Below are 25625 nucleotides of genomic sequence, written 5' to 3'. Positions count from 1 at the left end.
CAGCAGTCACACACATACACACACACACACACACTCTTACACACAGAGGGCAGTTGGACTCACCCACAGTCCTGCAGCCAGGTCTCAATCTTGCTGGAGGAGCTTCCTGTTGGAAATACAAAAGTCCATCAGATAAACCAGGGAGAGCCCTTCCCTGCCCCCTTCCCAGCCCCGCACTCCCACCCTGCACCTCTCAGTGCCAACAGCCCCATGACCTCCCCATGGCCAAACCCAGAACAGCAAGCTCGTTGGGATGAGCAGGGTGGGTGCACCAGCCTGGGGGTCTCCATGGATTTCCCTAGGAAGTGGGCTCTGCACTGGCTGGGAGCTTCACCTCTCGGGATGAGCACTGAGCATCTTCCTCCTGTAGACAGAGGGTGCCAGGCCAAGAGGGAAAGTCCAGTCCCAGCCCTGGCCACTCTGCAGGGAGACGTTTCAGCCCCAGGAACAGGGACAGGGGTTGGGATTGGGGGCCATGGCCTCAGGAATGAGCTGTTAGGGTCAGGGAAGCAGCCACAGGGCTGGGCACAAGATCTGGAATGGGGTCATTGGAATCAGGAGCCAGGGTCATTTGATGAAAAAAATTTCCAGTTACTTGAACTTTTTCAGGGATGTTTTTGCAGATCTGAAAAGGTGGCGGGGCAGGTGTTGTTCTGCCCAGGGCTCAGGGTGGACGAGAGCGGACGCTGTCCAAGTCCCACCGTGCACTTACCTCTTGGGAAGGACAGCACAGGAGCTAAAGGAAGAACCCGGTCCTCCCAAACACATGCCCCGCCCCTACCCACTTCCCCAGCTGCTCTCCCACCTTCGAGGAAGACATCATCTAGATGTGGTGGCTGCAGCCCAGACACATCCTGCACGGCCACCGCTGCCTCCTCCTCCAGCACAGTGGTACGCCAGCACCGGCTCTGCCGGACCCACGCTCTGCGCTTCTCCCAGGATGAGGGGCTCAGCACTGATGCAGCCTCCATGGCTCGCAGGGCCACAGGACCTTCTGGGCAAAGCCAAGACCCTGAGAGAAACCAACAGTCAGTCAGTGCATCCATGTCTGAGCTGAGCCACACCTCCTGTGGTCTCTGCTGACAGGGCACAGCCGGGGATTGCCTTCTGCAGCCTGTCAGGGGAGCCATGCCTGCCATGGGCTCCCAGCACCTGGAACCTCTCCTGTTCCCCAGCACCCAGAACTGCTCCCATTCCCAGCACCTGAAACCTCTCCTGTGCCCAGCGCCTGGAACCTCTCCCATTCCCAGCACCCACAACCACTCCCAGTCCCAGTTCCTGGAACCTCTCCCATTCCCAGTACCCGCAACTGCTCCCAGTTCCAGCTCCCAGAACCTCTCTCATTCCCAGCACCGAGAACTGCTACCATTCGCAGCATCCAGAACTGCTCCCATTCCCAGCACCCAGAACCTCTCCCATTCCCAGCACCTGAAACCTCTCCTGTGCCCAGCGCCTGGAACCTCTCCCATTCCCAGCACCCACAACCGCTCCCAGTCCCAGTTCCTGGAACCTCTCTCATTCCCCAGTGCTAAGAACCTCTCCCATTCCCAGCACCCGCAACTGCTCCCAGTTCCAGCTCCCAGAACCTCTCTCATTCCCAGCACCCACAACCGCTCCCAGTCCCAATTCCCGGAACCTCTTTCATTCCCCAGTGCTCAAAACCTCTCCCATTCCCAGCACCCGCAACCGCTCCCAGTCCCAGCTCCCAGAACCTCTCTCATTCCCAGCACCGAGAACTGCTCCCATTCTCAGCACCCACGACTGCTCCCAGTCCCAGTTCCTGGAACCTCTCTCATTCCCCAGCACCCGGAACCTCACCCATCCCCAGCACCCACAACCGCTCCCAGTTCCAGCTCCATTCCCAGTGTGACATTATGCCCCATATTCTTCATAGTAATATTATGATGATATGATTATGGCATAACTATGGTGTATTTTATGCATTATCAATCATGTAAGATATCACTGGAAAGGTTATGATTTACTGAATTTGATTACACTTTTTGTATGCATGTATCATTTTGCTATCTGAAGTTAGGAATATTGTCTCTGTATCTATTACAAATGTGTGTCCACTAGGCAGAATGCAATCAATCTAGATGGCTGGCTGGGAAGGGCCATTAGGAAGAACAATAAGTCTTAGAAGATGCTAATCTCCCACCGGGAAGCCTTCCTGAGGATGCTACAAACAGCCTCTGACACATGGCTGCTATGCAGTGTTTTCCCCAGGAATTGAAATTGGGGGGGTGGGGGTTTGAATTTATGGGCGAAGAGGGCCAGGGCCGATGACGGGTGAGACCGTGAAGGTGGGCTGTATGGCACCATAGTAAAAACTGAAAACTGTTTCATGACCATTTTATTAGATTCAACTCATGTTTTGAAATCATCACACAAATTAAAGTTGGCTACTCAAGCCTTCTATGAAGCATGACATCTACATCCTTCTTGGTTTCTTGATATAATTTTGCACAACTCTGTTAATGAACTTCTTGAATGCAACATGTTCATCTTTGGTGGCTTCTTGTGTGTCCAGTACTTCCATTCCTTCAATTGATATGCTCATTAGTTCATTCACATGATCAGGCAGAAAGCGACTTCTTTCAGAACACAAAATTCTATTCTGTGATGAAAAAGAACACTCAACTGTAACTGTTGTGACTGAGAGTAGCAAGAGATGAATTCCTACTTCTTTCATCCCAGGAAACATAGCATAAAGATCAGGTCGAGCCACTAGTGATGATAAAAAAGAAGTTGAAGTCAAATCTTCATTCATTCATTGTATGATATTCTACTCTGTGTTCAAATTCTCTATTCTGTCCTGAGCACATGGCAGCCCCATTGCTGGTAGTGCCTCACTTCACTCAACTGTCAGTGTTTTATAGGACAGGCATCTGTAAAAGCTACGTAGAGGTTGAGTAGAATCTAGACGTCAGTGTTGTAGATTTTTAAGAATAAAGTCTGTGTACTTTTTCAGTTGTCTTAAACACTTCTTGTCCTCTTCACTTAAGGATTCAATATAAATGCCTTCATCAGTCAACTTCTGGACTGAAGTCTTTGCTTCTTCCAGTACTTTTTCAATGGATAGCTCTCTGATTGATCCAAATGTAGCTTCTATTGCTGGACAAAGATCTAGTACTGTTGTAGCAGATGCCTGTGTGGAATTGTTTAATGACCCAAGTGGTTTCAATAGTAGACTGACAAGAGAGAGGATGGCAATAGTCTTCTCTGAATGTAGTAGCAAAAGTAATCCACCAGCCTCACTACTTAGATCTGTCCCATCTTGGTAGATACTTTCCAAAGCCAGTAATAATGGCTGGAGTAATTTTAAGACAACAGCCAAGGATCGCTCATGAGAAAGCCAGAGGGTTTTCCCAGGTTGGACTAATTTGAACTTCAGTCCCAGTGTATCTTCTTTATTTTCCAAGATATTCAGTCTTTTTGGACTCTTGCTGAAAAAAGAATATAATGAAGACATTAAATTTATAGATTTTTAAATGTCTTTTGAAGAGTCTGCAGCTCATACTAGTGCTAGTTGGAGTAGATGGCCTCTGCAATATGTATAGGAGAGATTAGGGTTACATTTTTCTCTGAGCAAAGCTTGTACTCCACCATGTCTTCCAGAGAACTTTGCAGCTCCATCAAATGCACAAGTAGCTGTCTGTTTGGGGTCCAATTGATAAGCATTTAACTCTTCTAAGATGTGGGCTGTCACAGATGCAGCCAATGTGTCTTCCATAGCTTGAACATCTAGAAATGCATCTACTGGCCTACCACTGACATCAAGATAACGTACACAATGACTTAATACTTTCCCATTTGCATCGGTGCATTCATTAGCCATGTGTGCAAATTTTTTGAATGTGGTGAGAGACTTCTTCACTTTTTCAACTGTTGAGTCTTTCACTGTTGCACCATATGCTTCCAGCCAGTCAGTTGAGTTTCTTGCAGAAAGATAGTGAGCATTTGCTGGTCTTGTTTGGAAACAGTGTTCAACTGCAGGATGAACAAGTGACAATGCACTTAACATTGGCCTCTAGCTGGTAGTGTGTGATATCTCTTGCTTAAATAGAAAGTATGATGCCACACCCATGTTTGTTCGCATGTCTCTTGAGGTTCGACCCAGCTCACAGTGATTTCAGCTGAGCTCTCAGTGGGGGAACCTTGCTGCTAGTGCAGACTGGGCCCTCTCTTCACTTAGACCTGATTATCAGTGATTTCAGCTCTAGCGGTCACTTAACAAAACAAAAGACTATCTATGGAGCCTAATCAGCTCTGTCTTTAAACAGTGGAGAGGGGCAGGTCAAATAGTACTTGTGACTCAGGTAGACCATCAAGCAAAACACCTGTCCCCACCCTCTCTCTTGATGCCCTCAATCAGCACAGGTTATGTACAGCTCCACTGCCCTTTACTTATACAATAAGAATAACAACATTTCATCCCCCCACCCACCCCACATTCAAGTGATTTGTAACCCAACCCCAGCCAAAATCTATCACTTGGGCAATGCAGCTCTCTTTGCTGGATACCTAGGTAGATTAGGTGTGACTGTAAATACAATCTGGTCCTGAAGCCTTTCCCCCCAGCCCCCAGCTCATCACTAGCTGTCAGGGAGAGCTCATTTAGACTTTGCTTACAAATCATCATTTGGCCAGCATCACCGAAATGAATGCACTGACATCGTCATAAAAACAAAAGCTGTATAAGGAAGGTAGTCTATGTTCACACTTTTCAAATCTATTATACTATTTCAGATATACATATTTTATCACACACTTTATATGCTTTTAAAGTATGTATTAATGTTTCAATTTCAATTAAAATTTCCAAACAATCACTAAATTGACAACACTGCATGTAACTAATTCACAAAACTGGCGAGGGGGGGTGTTGGGGAAATTCAGGAGGGATATGGGAGGGGTGTAGGGAAACCCCTTCTGCTATGGCCCTACAGAGACATGTGACCAAGTCACCTGGTACTGGCTCCATCGTAGAATACTAGTGTTTTTCCACTGAAAGGCGTGGGAACTAAAGTTGGAGACAAAGGGTTCCTGCCATATGCAAAAGCTATTTAAGGCAGGGGAGTGACATCATCATGTTTCTTCACTGACCTCCCTCCAAAAGGAGACTCTTGGAAACACCTGAGAAAGAGGGACTGAACTGGGGGAGAAGGACTGAACCCAGGCTAGAGAGATTTCTAGCCTGTGAAAGAAATACCTGGGGGTTTAAGCTGCAAGCAAGTGCAGATTTCCCTCAAGAACTTCTGCAAACTGGCTAAATCAACAATTAGGGTGAGAATTTGCTACTCATATCCAATTTCTTTAGTATAGTAAGCTTAGATTGCATTTTTACTTTATTTGCTAGGTGATCTGCTTTGACCTGTTTGCTATCCCTTATAATCACTTAAAATCTATCTTTTGTAGTAAATTTATTTTTGCTTTGTCTAAAACCAGTGTGTGTACGAGTCATTGCTTGGAACAGAAAGCTGTGTATGGCCGTCTCCACACTGAGGGAAGGGGAGAATTTTATAAGCTTACACTTCAGTTCCCTGTGCAGCGCAAGATGGTATAATTCTGGATTTACCTTTCAAAGTGGGGTGTGTACTTGAGTAACTGAGCAGTTTCTTAGCTAAGCCTTCCCATGCCGAGCTGATCTCAGCATCTGTGTGTACCTGCAGCTGGGAGTGTCCCAACCTGTATGTGTACTGGAGGGGGCTTGAGGACCTGTCACAGCAGTACAGTGTAAAGGAAGTCCAGGCTGGTGGGTCAGGCAGGCTCAGTGGTACCTCAGTTCCAGGTGGCACCCCAGGGAGAATCCATCACACCCAGCACCTCTGCTGTTCCCAACACCCAGAACTTCTTCCATTACCAGCACCTGGAACCGCTCCCGTTCCCAGTGCCCAAAACTGAGAAAGTTAAGAGTGAGTTGATCAGAGTCTGTAAGTACCTAAATGGGGAACAAATATTTCCGAATGGGTTCTTCTACCTAGCAGTGAAAGGTCTATAAGGAGGATAGACCTTTAAGGTGGATAAAAGTCTATAAGGTGGAAAGGTCTATAAGGTGGATAGAAAGCTGGCTAGATTGTCGGGCTCAACGGATAGTGATCAACAGCTCAATGTCTAGTTGGCAGCCGGTATCAAGCGGAGTGCCCCAGGGGTCGGTCCTGGGGACAGTTTTGTTCAACATCTTTATTAATGATCTGGATGATGGGATGAATTGCACCCTCAGCAAGCTCACAGATGACACTAAGCTGGGGGGAGAGATAGATATGCTGGATGGTAGAGATGGGGTCCAGAGTGACCTAGACAAATTGGAGGATTGGACCAAAAGAAATCTGATGAGGTTCAATAAGGACAAGTGCAAAGTCCTGCACTTAGGGAGGAAGAATCCCATGCACCACTACAGGCTGGGGACCAACTGGCTAAGCAGCAGTTCTGCAGAAAAGGACCCGTGGATTACAGTGGATGTGACGCTGGATATGACTCAGCAGTGTGCCCTTGTTGCCAAGAAGGCCAAAGGCATATTAGGCTGTAGTAGTAGGAGCATTGCCAGCATGGGAAGTGATTATTCCCCTCTATTCGGCACTGGTGAGGCCACATCTGGAGTATTATGTCCAGTTTTGTTCCCCCCAGTACAGAAGGGATGCGGACAAATTGGAGAGAGTCCAGCGGAGGGCAACAAAAATGATTAGGGGGCTGGAGCACATGACTTATGAGGAGAGGCTGGGAACTCGGTTTATTTAGTCTGTAGAAGAGAAGAGTGAGGGAGGATTTGATAGCAGACTTCAATGACCTGAAGGGGGGTTCCAAAGAGGATGGAGCTAGGCTGTTCTCAGTGGTGGCAGATGACAGAACAAGAAGCAATGGTCTCAAGTTGCAGTGGAAAGTCTAGGGTGGATATTAGGAAACATTATTTCACTAGGAGGTTGATGAAACACTGGAATGGGTTACCTAGGGAGGTGGTGGAATCTCAATCCTTAGAGATTTTTAAGGTCAGGCTTGACAAAGCCCTGGCTGGGATGATTTAGTTGGGATTGGTCCTGCTTTGAGCAGGAGATTGGACTAGATGATCTCCTGAGGTCCCTTCCAACCCTAATATTCTATTATTCTAACATGATCCAGTGCTGAAAGTTGAATTCAGACTGGGAATAATTTACCAAGGGCCATGGTGGATTCTCCCTCACTAGCAATTTTAGACTGGATTTATCTTATGCTCTAGTTCAAACAGGAACTATTTGGGGCAGGTCTCTGGCCTATGTGACACAGGAGGTCATACTTGATGATCACAGTGGGCCCTTCTGGCCTTGGAATCTATGACTGTATGAATTGCTGCCCTTCCCAGCTCCCAAAGTGATTCCCAGGTTGTGTCTATATGGGAAGAGAGGTGTGTTCTGAACTCGAATTAGCCAGCACAGGACACCTAGCAGTGAATACAGGACAACTTGGCTTTAACCAGGTGAGGCACGTTTGCCAGGGGATCTTTTTATAAGCTTTTGTTCATCTCTTCATGGGCTCTGTGGAATCCTTCTCCCTCACCCCCAGCTCATGCCATCTGTGAGTGAGTGGGCAGCATGAGCCCTAATTTGGACACATCAGAAATTCTAGGAAATTGGGGCCCTGGCATGAGGTTCTGCTGTGCAGCGATAGCTGGGGTAACTGTCAGGCACCGTGACCTGGCAGCACAAAACAATTAAATTACTAGGCAGCAGATTTAAAACAAACATAAGGAAGTATTTCTCCACTCAAAGCACAGTCAACCTGTGGAACTCATTGCCAGGGGATGTTCTGAAGGCCAACAATATAACTGGGTTCAAAAAAGAAAGACATAAGGTCATCATGGAGGATAGGTCCATCAATGGCTGTTAGCCAAGATGGTCAGGGATGCAACTTCATGCTCTGGATAACCTTAAACCTCTGAGATAATTGCCCTGTTCTGTTCATTCCTTCTGAAGCATCTAGCACGAGCCACTGTTGGAAGACAAGATACCGGGCTAGATGGATCATTGGTCTAACCCAGTATGGCCGTTCTTATGTTCTTATGTCCTACCCACAGTGGGGTTGGTACCACATGTCCTCCCCACACATATACCCCAGGGCAGTGGGGGGTGTGGCCTGTGATAACCCCACCCAGTCACAGAGTGGAAAATTGTGGCCTCCTCCTGCAGATGGAAACTCCTGCAGCGTGACAGCTGGGCAGGCACCAGGTGTCCAGGCGAGGGAGGCGAGCGACTCACCCTCCATCAGCATATCTCAGGGATTCCTGCACCAGCAGCAGCTACCGAAACCACCGCCCACCCCCTGCAGCCGTGCGGATATCATAGACGCTGCATTGCTAAATCACATGAGCAACAGCCCTGGGGCCCATGGCCATCGGTCTTGTGCTGGCCCAGACCAGAAATCATGAGCATCTGAGAGCGGCTCAGGGCCTATGCAAGACGAGCTGGGAGGGTCTTAGCCCAGTTCCCTAAGTTGCCTTTTCTGCTAGGCTGGTGTGAGGCACCCTGCCAGGAGCCAGAGGGGGAGCTCTCTGCACCATCCCCCTGCTGAGGGCAAACAGATCTCGGCCCTGCGGCAGAGCAAGCGGTGCGCAGCGAGACATTCACTGAGAAACTAGAAGCAGAACCCCCCTGTACGTCCATGCCCGACATGGGAGAATTGCCAGGGCCAGTCAGTCAGAGAGACAGTGTTCACTGCACCATCAGGGCCAATGCCCCCATCCCACCCCACTGAATATGTGGCCATGCCCCAATCACAGCCAAGGGGCCGCTTGGGGCAGCGCTCGGGCCCCAACATACCCTGCACCATCACTTCCAATGCCGGGATTTGGTTTAGCTCTCATAGCTCCTGGCCCAGTGAGATCTGGAGAGGGGACCCACCTGAGGGATGAGCAAGATGCCTATGTTTGGGGACCCCTCCACCCTCCTTGATTGGGGTAATGCTGAAGAGATTGAGGTCACCACAGGCAGCAACAGGCTATGTCCTGTGACCGCAGGAAAGAACTTCAGAAATGTCTGATTTCTTCTAACTCTGAACAAGGAACTCTTCTCGAGTTCTTCCTATCCCTACTCCCTCTCCGCTTCCACTGCCATCTTCCCCAGCCTCCCTGTGCACTCCCGGATGGTGCACAAACCCGCATGCGTTTCCTGAGCACCCGTGCAAGCGGGATTGTGTCTGTGCAAATATTGGCCACAGGGGGAAGTGCTGTGAGTCCCCCTGCAAATCCATCTTTGCATGAGTGTCTGAGGCTAAAGTGCCTGCGTGGCCATCTTGTGGAGAAGCCTTGTCACATGACTGAGGAGGTGCCAGTCGCCCAGCTCAGCCAGCACATCACAAACAGCCCCTGCTCAGAGCAGCAGCCATGGAGATTCTGCAGGAGCCACTGGGAAATTCTTCATCGATCCGCAGAAGAGGCTGTTAGACCCTCTAGTCCGATTCCTGGATAGCTCAGGGCAGAGAATGTCACCCAGTCCCTCTGCTGTTGAGCCCACTAACTTGGGTTTGCCTAACGCCTCTTCCAGAGAAAGGATCCAGTCCACATTGGAAGAGACCAAGAGAGGGAAACCCCAGCCCTTTGCTTGGGAATCTGTCTAATTGTGTCACTCAGGAAGGGAAAACGCTTTGAATAACTGGCCAAGCTGTCACCACCTTCCATCCAAGGCTCCAGCCCCCAGAGCCTCGGGGTGCTGTGTGACCCTTTGCTAAGCCTGGACCCCCAGTATAATGCTGCCTTTCACCTCCAGCTTGCTGGGAAACTCTGACCGCCTCTGGTTCCTACTTGTGGGTTACCCTACCTCTGGGCTGGGTTACCCTCACTCACTGGAGCTGAGGCTGATTGATGTGCAGGCTCCAGCTGGTGCAGCATGAGTAGGGTGACCGTGCGCAGGGCCGGCTTTAGGAAGTGCAGGGCCCAATTCGAATAGTTTCGACGGTGCCCGCCACCGAAATGCCACCAAAGACCCGGAGCGAGTGAAGAACCTGCCGCCGAAGTGCCGCTGAAGACCTGGAGCGCGGGGCCCTCTTAGGCACGGGGCCCGATTTGGGGGAATCAAGAGAATCGGCCTAAAGCCAGCCCTGACCGTGCGTCCCGTTTTGGCTGGGACAGTCCCTTTTTTAAGCCCTGTCCCGGTCATCCCGACTTCTTTGGCAAAACTGGGCATTTGTATGATCGTCCGTCGAGAAGAGCAAATGGGACAAATGCCCAGTTTGGGCAAAAAAGGGGGGATGCGACCCCTAGCGGAGCACAGAGGAACTTGGGGGGCAGTGGTAATACCAGCCCCACATGGGAGGGAGGGCTCAGGAGAGCAGCTCGGGCTGGGCTGGCCCCACGGATGGCAGGGGGCTCAGGCCTCCCTGCATGTGGGGAGAAGAGAGGCAGGCCTTGGGCTGTCCTTGCATGGGCGGGCAGCTGGGGGCTCAGGCTGCCTCGTGCACAGGGGAGAGAGGGGGCCTCAGGCTGGCCCCTGGGCGTGGGGGGAGATGACCTCAGACCACTGTGGGCAGGAGGCAGGGAGGGCTCAGGCCGGCCCCATGCGGGGTCTCATTTTCCCTTTAGGGAAATATGGTCACCCTAAGCATGTGGCCGCCCGCCTTCTCCATGGCTCAGGCCCCTGGGAGCATATCAGGCCTGTGCCCAGGTCCTTCCACTGGCTCCGTCAGCTCCTTGTGCTGGTTTAAAGCTTTGGTCCAAATCAGCACAGCAGCTAATGGGTCAAGCCCCAGCGACACCAGAGATTGAATTTCGATCTGTGACCCACCGCAACAGCTGCGCTCCCCTGGGACGGTGCAGATCACAGATCCAGGGGGAGTGCAGGAGAGCTGGGGACCCCCATTCCCAGCCAGGGGGGTCTGGCGGTGGGACGCACTCCCAGAGATCAGGAGAATCCAGTGTCTGACCAGCACAAGGAAACATCGCAAGACCTTCCTCTTTGAGAAAGGCTCTACCATGGGAATGACAGCCAGGCCCTGACCCCCCTGCTACCTGCAAACCCCAGCACTGGCCGCCTGCTCCCCCCAGATCCTGACCCCCCTTCAGTCCCCCAAACCCAGACACTGGCCTGCCTGCTCCCCCCAGACCCTGACCCCCCTTCAGTCCCCAGACCCCAGCACTGGCCGCCTGCTCCCCACAGATCCTGACCCCCCTTCAGTCCCCCAAACCCAGATACTGGCCTGCCTGCTCCCCCCAGACCCTGACCCCCCTTCAATCCCCAGACCCCAGCACTGAGCCACCTTCTCCCCCCAGACCCTGACCCCCTTCAATCCCCCAAATCCAGACACTGGCCCGCCTGCTCCCCCCAGACCCTGACCCCCCTTCAATCCCCAGACCCCAGCACTGAGCCACCTTCTCCCCCCAGACCCTGACCCCCTTCAATCCCCAGACCCCAGTACTGAGCCAACTTCTCCCCCCAGACCCTGACCTCCTTCAGTCCCCCAAACCCAGACACTGGCCTGCCTGCTCCCCCCAGACCCTGACCCCCCTTCAATCCCCAGACCCCAGCACTGAGCCACCTTCTCCCCCCAGACCCTGACCCCCTTCAATCCCCAGACCCCAGCACTGAGCCTCCTTCTCCCCCCAGACCCTGACCCCCTTCAATCCCCAGACCCAGACACTGGCCCGCCTGCTCCCCCCAGACCCTGACCTCCTTCAATCCCCAGACCCCAGCACTGAGCCTCCTTCTCCCCCCAGACCCTGGCACTGACCCCCCCTTCTATCTCCTAAACACTGACACAGACCCCCCCCTTCTACCCTTTAAACCCTGTCACTGATCTCCCCCAACCCCCTTCTCCCTCCAAAATGGAAATCTTAAACAAAAGGACCCAAAGCAGAGCCTGGCCCATCCCTGACGCAGAGTCAAACTGGCCGAAGGTAGACGCAGGCAGAACTGGCCGAGGCTGCATGGCCCACTGCAGTGACACCGGCGCCTGCCAGGCTGCCCTTGTGCCAGCTTTGCCTTGTTGCAGCTGGGCAGCGTGCTGGGCTTGGCACCTCCAGGAGCGCAGGGCTCCCAGGGCACGGTACCAAAGCCACAGGGATCATTGGGAGTATCCTGCCCCCTCCCAGGCACTGCCATGGCTGGGCCAGCCCCCCATGCTGCCATATGCTGCAGAGTCCATGGGACGAGGCCGCCTCAGGCCCCAGCCCTGGCTCCTGGGCAATGAGGGGAATGCTGGGAAACTGCAAGTCTGATGGCCCATGGTGCTGTGGGGAAGGGCACATGCAGTACACGAGCCAGCCCCCCACCCCCAGCATCACAATGGCAGCTGCAGCCCCACCACAATGAAACAGACCGGGGCCGACCTGCCCCCCAGACCCCCACAGCAGGCTGGGTGACGGCAGCCACAGACCCTCCGGACAGAGAAGCAAAGGGCCACAAATGCTTCAGCATGGATATGCCAGTTCTACTCGGGTGAAACCACTGACTCCCCCGGCCTCCCTGCCCCCCACCCTGCCCCTGCTCTCCCCACCCTGCCCCCCAACCCTGCCCTCCCCCCTCTGACACCACCCCCTTCCCTCCCCACTCCCAATCCTGCCCCCACCCTGCCCCTACAGCCTGCCCCTGCCCTACCCACCCTGATGCCCCTGACCTCCCCCCTCTGACACCACCCCCTTCCCTCCCCACTCCCAATCCTGCCCCCACCCTGCCCCTACAGCCTGCCCCTGCCCTACCCACCCTGACCCCACTCCCTTCCCTCCCCACTCCCAATCCTGCCCCCACCTGCCCCTACTGCCTGCCCCTGCCCCCACTCCCTGCATTGCCCCCTGCCCTCCCCACTCCCCACCCTGCCCGTACTGCCTGCCCCTGCCCTACCCACCCTGCACTCCCAACCCTGCCCCCCACCCTGGCCCTGCTGCCTGCCCCACCCCCTGCCCTGACCCTCACCCCCACTCTCTGCCCTCCCCATTCCTAACCCTGCCCTCCCCACTCTGACACCACCCCCGCCCCTTCCCTCTCCACTCCCAACCCTGCCCCCACCCTGCCCCTGCCCCTGCCCTACCCACCCTGACCCCACTCCCTTCCCTCCCCACTCACAACCCTGCCCCTACTGCCTGCCCCTGCCCCCGCTCCCCGCATTGCCCCTTGCCCTCTCCACTCCCCACCCTGCCCCTACTGCCTGCCCCTGCCCTCCTCACCCTGCACTCCCAACTCTGCCCCCCATCCTGCCCTACTGCCTGCCCCACCCCCTGCCCTGACCCTCACTCCAACCCTCTGCCCTCCCCATTCCCAACCCTGCCCCCCACCCAGGCCCCTACAGCCTGCCGCTATCCTCCCCACCCCCTGCCTTGCCCCCCACATCTTCACTCACAGCCCTGACCCTGCCTTCCCCACCCTGCCCCCTTCCCTGCCCATCCTGCCCCCATCCCCTGTCATCCCCACTCTTAACTCTTCCTCCTGCCCTCTCTGCACCCCACCTCATGCCCTACCTTCTACTTCCCCACCTGTCTCCACTCCCCATCTCACCCTCCGAAACAAAGCAGCAAGAGGGTAATTTCCCGTTGTTTCATGTACACTGTCCTGCCCACCATACATCCCCTCCAACACCATCCCTCTGGGTCCCTCTCTCACCTCCCACCCCCACCCTCTTCCTCTCCTGCCATGCCCCCCTCCTCCCCCTCTTTGCTGGCGCCACCTGCAAACCCTGCCCTGCGGAGCCCTTGCCGAGCACGTTCTCAGAACAGGTGCCCAGAGCAAGGGGTTTCAGCCACCCAGCAGGGTCTGTCACTCACCGGGGCTGGGGGGCGCCAGCGTGACCCTGGTCACTGGCTGACCAGCGGATCGCCGTCTAGCTCCGGAGAGGGGCCATCAGTCGTGGCATCCCGTCACAGCACTGAGGCACAACGGCCCACGCACGCATCTGTCGTCAGCAGGGAGGGAGGAAGCTGATCTGTTTTGAAGAGGAAATTTAAAAAAATCAACAACGAAACCTCAAACGTTGACCCACATCCGCTGCCTAGACGGGAAAACTTAATGATCCGCCAACGCAGGAGGGGGCGGCTAATAATAGCACACAGCCCTGATATAACCCTTTGTCATCGCCCCATCCAGAGGGGGAAATTGAGGCACGGGGAGGGGAAAGGAGGTGCCAGAACTGCAGATAGAACCCACTGTCTTGGCTCTGGGCTCTAGTGCCATAAGGCTCAACCAAAATTGCTCCTTTGGTTACTCATGCTCTGCAAGGTGCTGTCCATTCAGTGACTCTGAACACACAGGCCAAAGGCTCCTTTATCCCTGACCCCAGCAAGGAGGGGCACAATTATTACTGGGGGAAACTGAGGCATGGAGACAGGAGAGTCACATAGCAGATTGGTGGCAGGGCTGGCAGTCAAATCCAGCTCTCCAAACTCCTAGCTCCATGTTTTCAAGGTGATCTGCCCAGTGGGAGGTGTGGGGAAGGGAGTTTGTCCCAATATTCTGCTGTCTGTGATGGAAACGGTCAGAGAAGCGGAAATAAAGTCTTTGCAAATCCCATGGGCAAGCAGGACTGGGATCTTAGTGTCAAGCAATGCAAACAAGCCCAGCTGGCCGTGAGAGCGCCTCCCGCTGATCTGGGCCTGGCACTTGACTCCTGTCACAATGTTTCACGAGGGGGTTTGAAACACTGGCACATGCCCGTTTACGGACAGCAAAGTGTTTTACAGAAACCTGCAGGGGTGCTGGAACATTGTGTATAGTGGGAGTGCTGAGAGCCATTGAACCAAACTGTAAATCCTGTATAGGATGGAAACCACTTCAAGCCAGGGGGTACGGCAGCACCCCCAGCACCCCTAGTTCCAGCACCTATGAAAACCTGTCAATTTAGATAGATCTTTCCTTAGAACACAATTTTTCAAAATCTGCCTGGTCTCCTGCCAGCACCTCAGCGTCCCATCAGGAGGACTGGCCAGGGCTGGGGACCCCAGGCCTTCCTGACTGCTGGGCCAGCTGGCTCCCTGTGCTGTCTGACTCCCTCAGCCTGAAAAACCAGCTGCCCCAAGTGCTGGGCAGCTCAGGGAGCCCTGGGGACCCAGCCTTGGGGCAGGCCACACAGCAGGGCTTGAGTGGCTCAGCAGCTGAACCACAGACCTTGAAATCCCTCAGGAATCCTTCCAAGGCACTCAGCTTGGAAGGGCAGACATGGAGCAAGGGACCCTGCAAGACCTTGCAGGGGCAGAATGAAATTAACATGATTCTTATCAGTTTCACTGCTATTCTGAAACTGGGGTCTTCCTCCACTGCCAGTTAGGGCACAGCAAGCTGGTGCGCTGTGGACTCACAGCCTGGCTTGCCTTGCAGTAACTCACCACCTAGACAAGCCCTGGGTCAGTTTGATTGCTGGAGTCAGTGGTGCACAGCAAGGAAACTGACAAAAATTATCTCAATTTCAGTGCACAGCTGACGGGGATACTGGGGAGCACATTTTGTTGCAGAAACCTTTCCGGAGTTCTCAATAACATGGGGTTTCAGTTCTGTGAAAAGTTTTGACTTTATGGCTCTTTGTCCTGATTTGAAAATGACCATGAACAGAAATTGGGTTTTCTGGATGGCTCAGTCTCACAGACAGTTTGCACTAGTACAAATGGCTGCATGGTGTGAAGGAGGATCAGGTCCCCGTGTCCACCTGTGTAATTGTAAGAGGAAATTGGACCATAAATACACTGTCCCCAGGTGTCTTGGTCATGGATAAATGTGCAGGTGCGATGGAGGAAAATATTTCCAGTGCTTGTACTGATGGTGCAAACATCCAGCAGATACAGCTTGGTGTGTAGGGGGTGCTGGGTGCTTGGAATGAGTGCAATAAATCACTGCAGCCTTGAGAGAGGCTGAAATGAAACAGGGGCAGAACCTGAGCTGGTAGCAATGGATTCAGCTCCAGTGGTGCCAACAGAGCTGTGCTGATGTAACACGCATAGATTCCAGCACCACGTGTGTGCATGACAGCCCAGGCTGGGATCCAGCCACCACAGTCACTCAGTCCCTGGTTCGAAGCCCCTGTAGAAATCAGACTGGATTTTCCATAAAGCATCAGTCCAAGCACTGACCGTGCTTCCAGCTTAGCACCTCTCCTGGAAAGATCCTGGTGCAAGCAGCACACTGGCACCAGAGAGACCCTGCCACAGAAATAGATGCTCCCTGGGGAGGGAGTGTCAGGGCGGGGTCTTTGCCAGCAGTATCAACACTCTTGCCTCTCACACTAACTCCTGCAGAAGGTCAGCGAGAAGTGCTGGTTGAATGCCCCCCACCCCTGACCTGGGATAAGGCTGGGGCAAAGGGACAGGAGTGGGGAGAGGTTTGAGCATTGGTCTGCTAAACCCAGGATTGTGAGCTCAATCCTGGAGGGGGCCATTTAGGGAAGTGGGGCAAAAAAAATTGTTGGGGTTGGACTAGATGACCTCCTGAAGTCCCTTCCACCCCTGATATTCTATGTACCATTATCTTCCTGGTTCACCAGCCAGAGGCTCCCACTGAGGAAAGACGAGGGCTGCAAGAAAGGGGATGAGACAGCATCATTCACACCTTAGGCCTGGTCTACACAAGAAAGTTGCACCAGTTGGTTTAATTTAAACTAGTTTTGTTAACCTGTGTGGACGCTTTGATTTGGGTTTAAAAAAGTGCAGTTTCGTTTAAACTGGTTCCTGTTTGGCTTTGTGTGTAGAGCAACAGACAGTGCACTGGCTAGGCTGATCGGAGTCAGGCACCCACACCGGGGGTGGCACCACTGTAAATGGCTCTTACACTGATGTACATCAATCCAATGTACTTGTGCATGTAAATGAATGTGTGTAAATTCCTGCAAGAGCCAGGACCACACAGCATCCCCTGGCAGAGCCATGAGAGTGTTGGGAGAGGACAAGGGCCTGACACTGAGCCTTTATCACTGGGACTTTGCACACAGGTGACCAGGGCACCAGCACTTATTCTCACACCATTTCACATCCCAGACTTCACACCTTGGAGGGTTTTGCCAAGAGGGTCATTTGGCCGGATGCCCCACCCAGCTGAAGGGCAGGGTCAGCTGGAAAGGCCCCAAATGGTCAGACCTGGGCAGTGACTCCAGGTGCCCAGCTCGGGACACAGAGGCCTGTCTCTGACACTGTTGTGCCCCCAACCCTGAGTCAGGCTGCTGCAAAGGTCACGGGTCAGGGCCCAGCATCCCCCAGGCTCTGTCACTTTGGACATTTTTATTCTTCCCCTTGTTTTAGGCAAAAGTCTGGGGACTCTATGCAGGGGATTCTCTGGCCTGTGTTACCCAGGCAGCCAGACCGATGACCTAATGGCTCTGTTCATGAGCTGGGAAGTTCTGGGCTGATGTGTGAATGGGTCCTCCATTTAAGACAGTTGTAAGAGACAGTTAAGGAGCCACACCTAAAACAAAGACTAAGAGATAGGGCCCTATCAAATTCATGGCCATGAAAAACACATCACGAACCGTGAAATCTGGCTATTGTAGGGGGCCGTGGCATTTTCACCCTTCCTTCTGTGCTGTCTTCAGAGCTGGGTGGCCGGCCAGCAGCCTCTGCTCTCCAGCCGCGGAGCTCTGAAGGCAGGGCTGCACCACAGCAGTGCAGAGGAGAGGGTGTTATGGGGGGAATCACTTTTTGTGGGGGGGGCAGCCTTACAGGTGGGTGATGTGGGTAACTGCTCAGGACACTGTGGTCATCCCCCACCATACACACAGTCAGCCCAAGGCCCCTTTAACCCTCAAGTGCTGGAGGAGCAGGGTCACGTGTGCCCTGGTGGAGAGTTCCTACCATGTGCTGGGCTCCAGCTGCTAGCCCCAGCTGGGCTGTGGAGGGACAGGACTTCCTCTTTCCCTGTATGGGGTCAGACCCACTTCTGGTGGTGATGCAGAAGCAAGGGTGACAATACCATACCAGGCCACCCTTACTTCTGCACTGTTGCTAGCGGCAGCTTTACCTTCAGAGCTGGGCTCCTGGCCAGCAGCCGCTGCTCTCCAGTTGCCCAGCTCTGAAGGCAGCACCGCCACCAGCAGCAGCACCCCTACAATAGCTTTGCGACCCCCCCATGACCCTTTTTGGGTTGGGACCCCGCCACACACACAGTTACACTGTTGTGAAATTTCAGATTTAAATGTCTGAAACGGTGAAATTTCAGGTTTTTTAAATCCCATGACTGTGAAATTTACCAAAATGGACTTGGTAAGGCCCTGTTAATGGAGTCTGCCCTGAAACTAGCATCAAGTTTGTAGAAGGTTTAACTGGGTATTGTGGCCAGATTAGGGGATAGGATGGGGAGAGAACAACAGACAAGTGAAAAGGGCTGTGACTGAGAGGGAGAGCCAGCTGGGTAAGGAGCAGCTGGCAGCACAGCAGCTGACTCTGGAAGAAACCTAGGAGAGGTTTTTGGGCCAGGGGGCTCTTAGGGCTGGTTCCTGCTATTTGATTCCCCCTGTGTTCAGAGACACGGGACTTTGCACATTCTTTGTAAACAAACAAAACTTCACCAAAGAAATATCCAACTAGCCCGTTTCTACTTCCAGCAGGAACATCCACAGGGCCCCAAACTCTTTCTAGCCACTTGGGTTGAAAGGGGGCAATGGGCCTGTCCTGGACCCAACATCCCGAAATCCATCAGCTGTACGTGTGGCCAGTCAGAGCCCAATTTTAAACTGAAGGTGGGATCTGGGGTCTCTAAGTACCCCCGTATTTGAGAGATGAAATGCCCCTCGGGCTACCAAAGGCAGCGGTGGTGCCTCATTTGGGCCTGGGAGGCTGATTTCGGGGCTTTGCTTTAGATTTTCCCTACAAACTCGCCAGTTGCCAAGAGCTGCCTGTCCAGAGGCAGCAGCACCACTGGCTTCCAGGGGCTATCTGCAGCTCGCTCCCCGGGGCTCTACTGGCCACAGCTATCTGCAAGGGACAGATGAGTGCAGGCTCCAGGCAGGCAGCGTGAAGAGCTGCTTCCCCCTTGGAAGGGGCAGCCCTGGATCAGCATGGAGACTCGGGGAATCCCAGCATGGAGACTCAGGGAATCCCAGTTCATTCCCTGTCCCAGGCTCTCACTGCACTGAGCAGAGCTAACCGTTGCCCTGGCTGTAAAGGGGCTCGAGGCACCAGGAATGAACCAGTCTCTCCTCCCCATTCCTTGGGGCTGGTGCAGGATGAAACATCGATATTCCAGATCGGATTGGAACCACTGCAGGGCTTGGAAACTTACTGCGGCTGTGCCTGGCTCAACCCAGCACTCCCCAAGGGAGAAGGGCAAGAAAACAAGATATAGCAGGGAAAACAGACCCTTCTCCCAAGCTCAGAGCCAGGCAGAGGCCCAGAGAGCCCCAGCCATGTGACACACAGTGGGAGCTGTTTAATAATAATATGTGCTGGCCTGGCTCTGTGGTTCCTAATAGGGGCTGTCTGGGATGGTCCAGCCAGGAAGGAGGAGATGGATCAAGATTGTCCCCTAACAGCTTCCACTGTAGGGTGTTTACAGGACAATGCTGGGTGCTACGGGCCAATGCCAGTACTGCTAGCTCTGCCGACACTGACTCGGGTCCTGGATGGGACCTCGTTGACCAGGAGAGGCTGAAGCAATCAACATGGGAAGAACACGTCCTGGAGAAGAAAAGGCCTGGCCCCTTGCAGAGTTTAATGGGACACTCCAGGGCACAGGAGGAACCAGCCTGAGCCACACCAGAGCCAGGGTAGCTGCAGACGCTGCACCTGTATGAAAGCGGCAGGAGTTCAGGGCAGCTGGATAAAATCCTTTGATCTCCAACACATTGATCCAGCTGCTAAATAAAGACATGTTGTTTGCAGGAGGCTGCTGGCCACTCAAGCTGCTCACCGGTCACTGAAGACAGGAAATGCAGCTGGGGCCGGGAACCCCACCCAATCTGCAGAGCGATGAGCGGCTGGTGCATGGGGCAGTGCACCCAAGGCCCAGTCTGAGAGCAGGAGAGTCATGAGATTCCAACTCCAGAATCTCAGGTCAGGGCAAGAGGCAGATGCAAAGCAGTGGGTGCTCCCAGTGACGCCCACAACACAGCAGCGGTGCTGGGAAAGCCTGGCCCCGAGGCTCTGATTGGCAGAGGGGAGCAGGAGCCATTGATTAGGGAGGGAGGGCAGGAAATCCTGTCCCGACAGCCTGTTGCACTACATCCTGGAAAGAAGAGGAGGTGGGTACGCTGTGCCCTTTGTGTCTCTGGCAGCACAGGGCAGCGAGAGCTCTGGGCATGGCTGCTGCCGCAGGGACCCAGGAAGCTCAAGGCTGGGGGATGCTGCTGATCGCTGGCTGAGGGCACTGGGGCTGTGAGCTGCTAACTGAGGTGCCTGCCACACACCTAGGGCAAGGAGTGGGCCCAAGCTGCTCTCTGTCTGTAACTCCAGCTTGCCCTGGCAAACCCCACGGTTCCGAGGAGGTCCTGCACTGGAGAGACCAGGAGTGGGGGATGGACACGGAGGGCAGACAAGGTCACACTTTCCATCTCATAGTGGTGTCATTGAGTGCTGAGGAGCACGTCTTAGCACTAAGAGGCCCCCATGGCTTTAGCTGATGGCCTAGCACTAGGTGAGGCACCCTGACCCTTGGACTGAAGATGGTTTCATCTGACAGGCAGCCCCTTATCTGCATTCCCATCTCCAGCAGCCCACCAGCTGAAAAAGCTGAGCACTGCATCAGGCCGGACAGATCAGCACTTCCTCCGGCCACATTAACATGCACCGGACATGGACACTTGTGAGGAGACAACAGATCAACATGGCAAGGAACTCAGTGCCTGGAGCACACAGAGAGCCCCTCGGGAGCAGTGAGCCGGTGGGAGGAGGGCAGGCAGGAAGGCTGAGTGCTGATGGGAAGCCACCTTGAACTGGCATCTGAACATTGCATGCGACCCACCCCTCCAGGGCATGGCTGAGTGATTCTCAGAGGTCTTGGGGAATCATAGCTCCACCCAGCATTCCGTCCAGATGCCACAGCAATTCCTGCACGTACCCAGGCTTGTTCTGTGCCGACCTTTGGAGATGGTTGACAGTGCTAGGGCTGAGGGGTGCAGGCTTGACTATGGAGTGGCCTACAGTGCACCATGGAGAGTGGATTGGACAAGGAGCCTGGCTTGCCTCTTTTTCCAGCAGCTGAACGTCATTGGCAGACTCTGGGGAAGCGCAGCTGAGTAGTGACCATCCGGCAGCAAGGCAGGTCCAGGGCTGGACCAAACATGGGAACTATTTTAGGCAAAAACTTTGAAAAGAAATTAAATGCATTTGAATGTAGCCAAATGCAAGGTCCCCCACCTCGGAACAAGGAATCAGGCCATGGCTACTGAATGGGGACTGGAGCCACGCACAGTGACGCCCGAAAGGGTTAGGGTTAGTGGAAAACCAGCTGAGCATGTGCTCCCACACAATGGCTGGTGGGCTCCTTGGCTGTATAAACAAGGGAATAGTGAGCAAAAGGACGGAGCCAGACACATTTCAATTCGAAATTACGCACTAATTTTGAGTGGTGAGAGTGATTAAACATTGCAACAATCTGCCAAGCGCCGGGGTGGATTCTCCATCTCTGGATGTCCAAAGATATCCAGCCAAAGCTTGTCTGGAAGATGCTTTGAACAAAACACAAGTTAGTGGGCTCTACATTGGGGTGACTAGAATCATAGAATCATAGACTATCAGGGTTGGAAGGGACCTCAGGAGGTCATCTAGTCCAACCCCCTGCTCAAAGCAGGACCAAACCCAACTAAATCATCCCAGCCAGGGCTTTGTCAAGCTGGACCCTAAAAACCTCTAAGGAAGGAGATTCCACTACCTCCCTAGGTAACCCATTCCAGTTCTTCACCACCCTACTAGTGAAAAAGTTTTTCCTAATATCCAACCTAAACCTCCCCCTCTGCAACTTGAGACCATTACTCCTTGTTCTGTCATCTGCCACCATTGAGAACAGTCTAAAGATCCATCCTCTTTGGAACCCCCTTTCAGGTAGTTGAAAGCAGCTATCAAATCCCCACTCATTCTTCTCTTCTGCAGATTAAACAATCCCAGTTCCCTCAGCCTCTCCTCATAAGTCATGTGCTCCAGCCCCCTAATCATTTTTGTTGCCCTCCGGTGGACTCTTCGTTGGATGCATGTAGTGGAAATTCACCCATGAAAGCTCATGCTCCAATATGTCTGTTAGTATATAAGGGCTACATGACTCTTTGCTGCTTCTTGTAGTGTCTAGTCCAAAACTGGACACAGGACTCCAGATGAGGCCTCACCAATGTTGAATAGAGGGGAATGATCACGTCCCTCAATCTGCTGGCAATGCTAGGTGGAAATTGATGGCTTGTGATATACCGGAGGTGAAACTAAATGTTTAATGGTCTCTTCTAGGGATCTGAAACATTTTTCATTTTGTTTGACATTTCTGACACACCTTGGGGGGAGAGTCAGCAAAATGAAACAAAAATGTCATGAGTTTGGTTCAAAGCAAAATGAAAACTTCAGTATTTAGAGGGTTAGAGTGTAATACACTTAATAAGCAATGTACAGCTCCTGGCACAATGGGGCCCTGGCCTTGATGGGCTCCAGGGTGCTACCATAATACACCTAATAAATCATCATCATATTCTGCTAGGTAAATAGTAGCACATGAGAAAGAAGTCTCAATATGGGCATGAGAGAGGAGAGGAAGCTGAAGGTACATGAGGGAGAAAGCAGCTTCCTAGCACTGAATGTGGCAGCTTGTACATGAATCCTTCCTCATCAATAATTGACAGTCTCTGAGTGGGCTCAGAGCAGGACACGGTTGCGTTTGCAGCCGTTGGGAGTGAAGTGGGTTTAGTGCAGGGTGTCTCAATCCAGGGGTCACGACCCAAAATGGGGTCACCAGCACGTGACACAGAGTGGCATGCGAGGCTGCGGTGAGGTTGCAGAGCTTGCCCTATGCTCACCCTGCAGTAGCAGCTCCCGTGGCTCCAGCCCTGTGGGGATGGCTGGGCTCGGCTCTCCACTCACTCCTGGTACTGTGAGCTGGTGCATGGGTCACAGCACTGCTCAGATATGGCCCAGCACTCTTCTGTCCTAGTGACAGAGGCTACCTGGGCTGGGACCCCATGTGCCAGCTTACAACACCACTTGCACAAATTTGGTCCAGCTGCTCCCACCCACATCAGGGGAGCTGGACCAAATCTGAGTGGTGCTGAGGCCTTGGAAATTGCAAGATCCAGAGCAGGGAGCTGAGCCCAGCCAGCACCACAGAACAGGAGCCACAGGCGGTGCTGCTACGGTGAGCACAGGGTACTTATTGAGAACGTATTACATGAATGTGTGTATTATATATTGTGGGTAAGAAATGTTTCGTAAGCCAGGTGTTTCCTGGGTCATGATATGCCATCAAGGTCTACAAATAGGTCCTGAGCCCAAAAAGGGTTGAGACCCACCGATTCAGCACTTGTATTCTTAGCCAGAGGTCAGAGTTTGGGTATTCCTAGGGCCTTTCGCCCTGTCTTCAGCTGGTGGAACTCAGCACCCGAGTCAATGCAGGATTGCTGAGTTACTGCTGCTAAGCAGCTGGCCACAGGTTCTCAAGACACTGGGCAAAGCAATGAGTTTGCTAACAGCAGGCCGGGGCGGGCCCTGCGTGTGTGGATGCAGTGACAGTTACATGCTCAGCTAGGGGCATCACCCAGGGACAAGTGGACGTGGTTTGGATGGACATGGTGTACAGGCAAGTGTAACCCAAACTGCTGCATCAAGCCAGGCAGCCCCTAGTGGCTCCCACCCCTCTGGCTGCAGGGCATTAGCTGGCTGGTTGGCTGAGACACAGAGGTACCACAGAGCGCCAGGCCCTGCCACTGCTGCTAGAGGGTAATGAAAGGCCAGATAAAATAGGAGGTGCTGATTTACAGTAGACCCTGCTCCAGGCTATGGAGTGGGGGTGTCTCTCTGTCCCAGCCCTATTGGCAATGATGCCACTAAAGTCACATTGTCCCAAACTTATCCAGGAAATCTGAGTTGGTCCTGCAGTGCTGAGCAGCTGCCCACTGCTGCTGCCCTGCCCTAGCTGACTGCTGTGGCCAGGCACTGGCATGGTACTGCAGGACGGGCTGGATTCACTCATTCCTGTGTGTGCTACAGTCATATGGCAGGACAGCGAGACGCCCTGGCTGGGCCTTGAAGAGATGCTGGGTGCTTCCGCCCCCACAGTCACACCTGGCCTGTTTAGTGAAGCTGGTGGGTTTGGGTCAGGGGAGCCCAGAAGAAAGGGGTTCAGAACCCGGTAAATCTGGATTAACTCCTTTGGCGTCAATGGAGATGCACCAGTGTCCAAGAGGTGTGAGGTCAGAATCAGGCCCTGGATTCTAGGCCACACGCAGCCTCGCGATCGGGCCCAGTGGGAATTGCTCTCTCAATACTGCTCCCACTAGTCCCCAGCCGGATGGATCATGCCCCCCTCTCCCACCATCACCACTGGGATCCTGGTTCTCCCACATCTGCACCCAGGGAGATGGGCACAGGCTACAGCGAGGAAAGTCAGCCCAGCTTGCCAGGTGCTTAGTTTGGCCTGAGTCCTGGGGCAAGGCCAGACGGCTCTTGTAGCAGCGCTGGAGAGACAATTATGCTTCTTTAGCGTCTTTCCCACCCCTGGCTCCTTGGGACCAAAGATGTAAACAAAACCAGAATCCTTCAAAATCCTCCTGACATGAGACCCCAGCTCCGGCACACGGACCCTCACGGACCCTGCAGACGACGATCCAGAGAGACCAGCACTTTGCATGCAGGCAGGGGCCTCAGACACTGAACGCACCCGAAGGTCAGCCCTTGGCTCCGGGCCAGTGCCCGTATCACCCTGGCGCCAGGAAGAGGAAGTCGTTGGGTCCAACGAGAGCAGCACTGCATGTTTTAAAGCTTTCTTCCAGGCACTGGAAGATGCTGTGCCGTCAATATCTGCCCAGCCTGCTCTGGGATCTCAATGCACCCCAAAAGCACACACCACTGCAGGGATGCTCCCAGAACCGGCAGGACCCACAGAAGGAAAGTGGATCAGCCAGGTCTCTGCTGCACTGGGAAAAGTGGGGGGGGGCGAGCGAGGGGACCAGGGCGGAGGGAGGGAGGCTCCACTGGGATACCCACAGACCATGCCCAGCACCCTGGCCCTCTCCTCCTCCCCCAGCTGACTGATTAGCCAGCGAGTCAGAACAGACGCAGCCCGTCTCGATCCCCCACGTTCACTGACCTATTTAGTTAATTCCTTCTGCTGGAGACTTGCAGAAAACCAAAAGAGCCTCCCTGCTGCATGAATAAGTGATGGTACTTTCATTTACTTGCTGCTGCTGCTGTTTGACGCAGGCGGCTGCGGGCCATCCCCCACCCCACGCCTGTGAGTCTGGGCCCGTATCCTGAGGACTTGCTGACCTGACTCAGACTGATTTGTTTGTGGACAGAAGCAGGGGCTTGGCCTCAAACCTGAGTCAGAGCCTGGCTTATGGTATGTCTCTACATGGAAGAAAAAAACCCAAAGCACAGCAGCGAATCTCAGAGCCTAGTTCAGCTGACTTGGGCTCCTGGCGCTCAAGCTAAAAATAGTGTAGACGCAGCTCAGGCGCTGAAGCCCAGGGAGGGAAGTGGGTTTCACAGCCCGAGTTCCCAAGCTGGAACAATGACATGGCTACTTTTAGTGATGGAGCACAAGCCCTGCAAGCCTGAATCTGCAGACCAG

General features: G+C 53.6%; 1 protein-coding gene across 1 annotated transcript in view; it reads right to left on the bottom strand.

Moving 5' to 3' along the window:
* Window positions 1-13836, bottom strand: part of TESPA1 (thymocyte expressed, positive selection associated 1) — a 28366-nt gene extending 14530 nt beyond the window's left edge. The window contains exons 1-3 of the mRNA XM_044995128.1: window positions 13721-13836; window positions 806-1012; window positions 64-106 (exon numbers count right to left, since the gene is read on the bottom strand). Coding sequence (XP_044851063.1) covers window positions 64-106; window positions 806-971 — 209 coding nt within the window. The 5' untranslated portion in view covers window positions 972-1012; window positions 13721-13836. The remainder of the gene's footprint in view (window positions 1-63; window positions 107-805; window positions 1013-13720) is intronic.
* Window positions 13837-25625: the final 11789 nt, after the last annotated feature.

Source organism: Mauremys mutica, chromosome 20, assembly GCF_020497125.1.
Source record: "Mauremys mutica isolate MM-2020 ecotype Southern chromosome 20, ASM2049712v1, whole genome shotgun sequence".
NCBI lineage: Eukaryota > Metazoa > Chordata > Testudines > Geoemydidae > Mauremys > Mauremys mutica.
The sequence above is the reverse complement of the archived record's forward strand: the minus strand, read 5'-3'. Positions and strand labels throughout refer to the sequence as shown.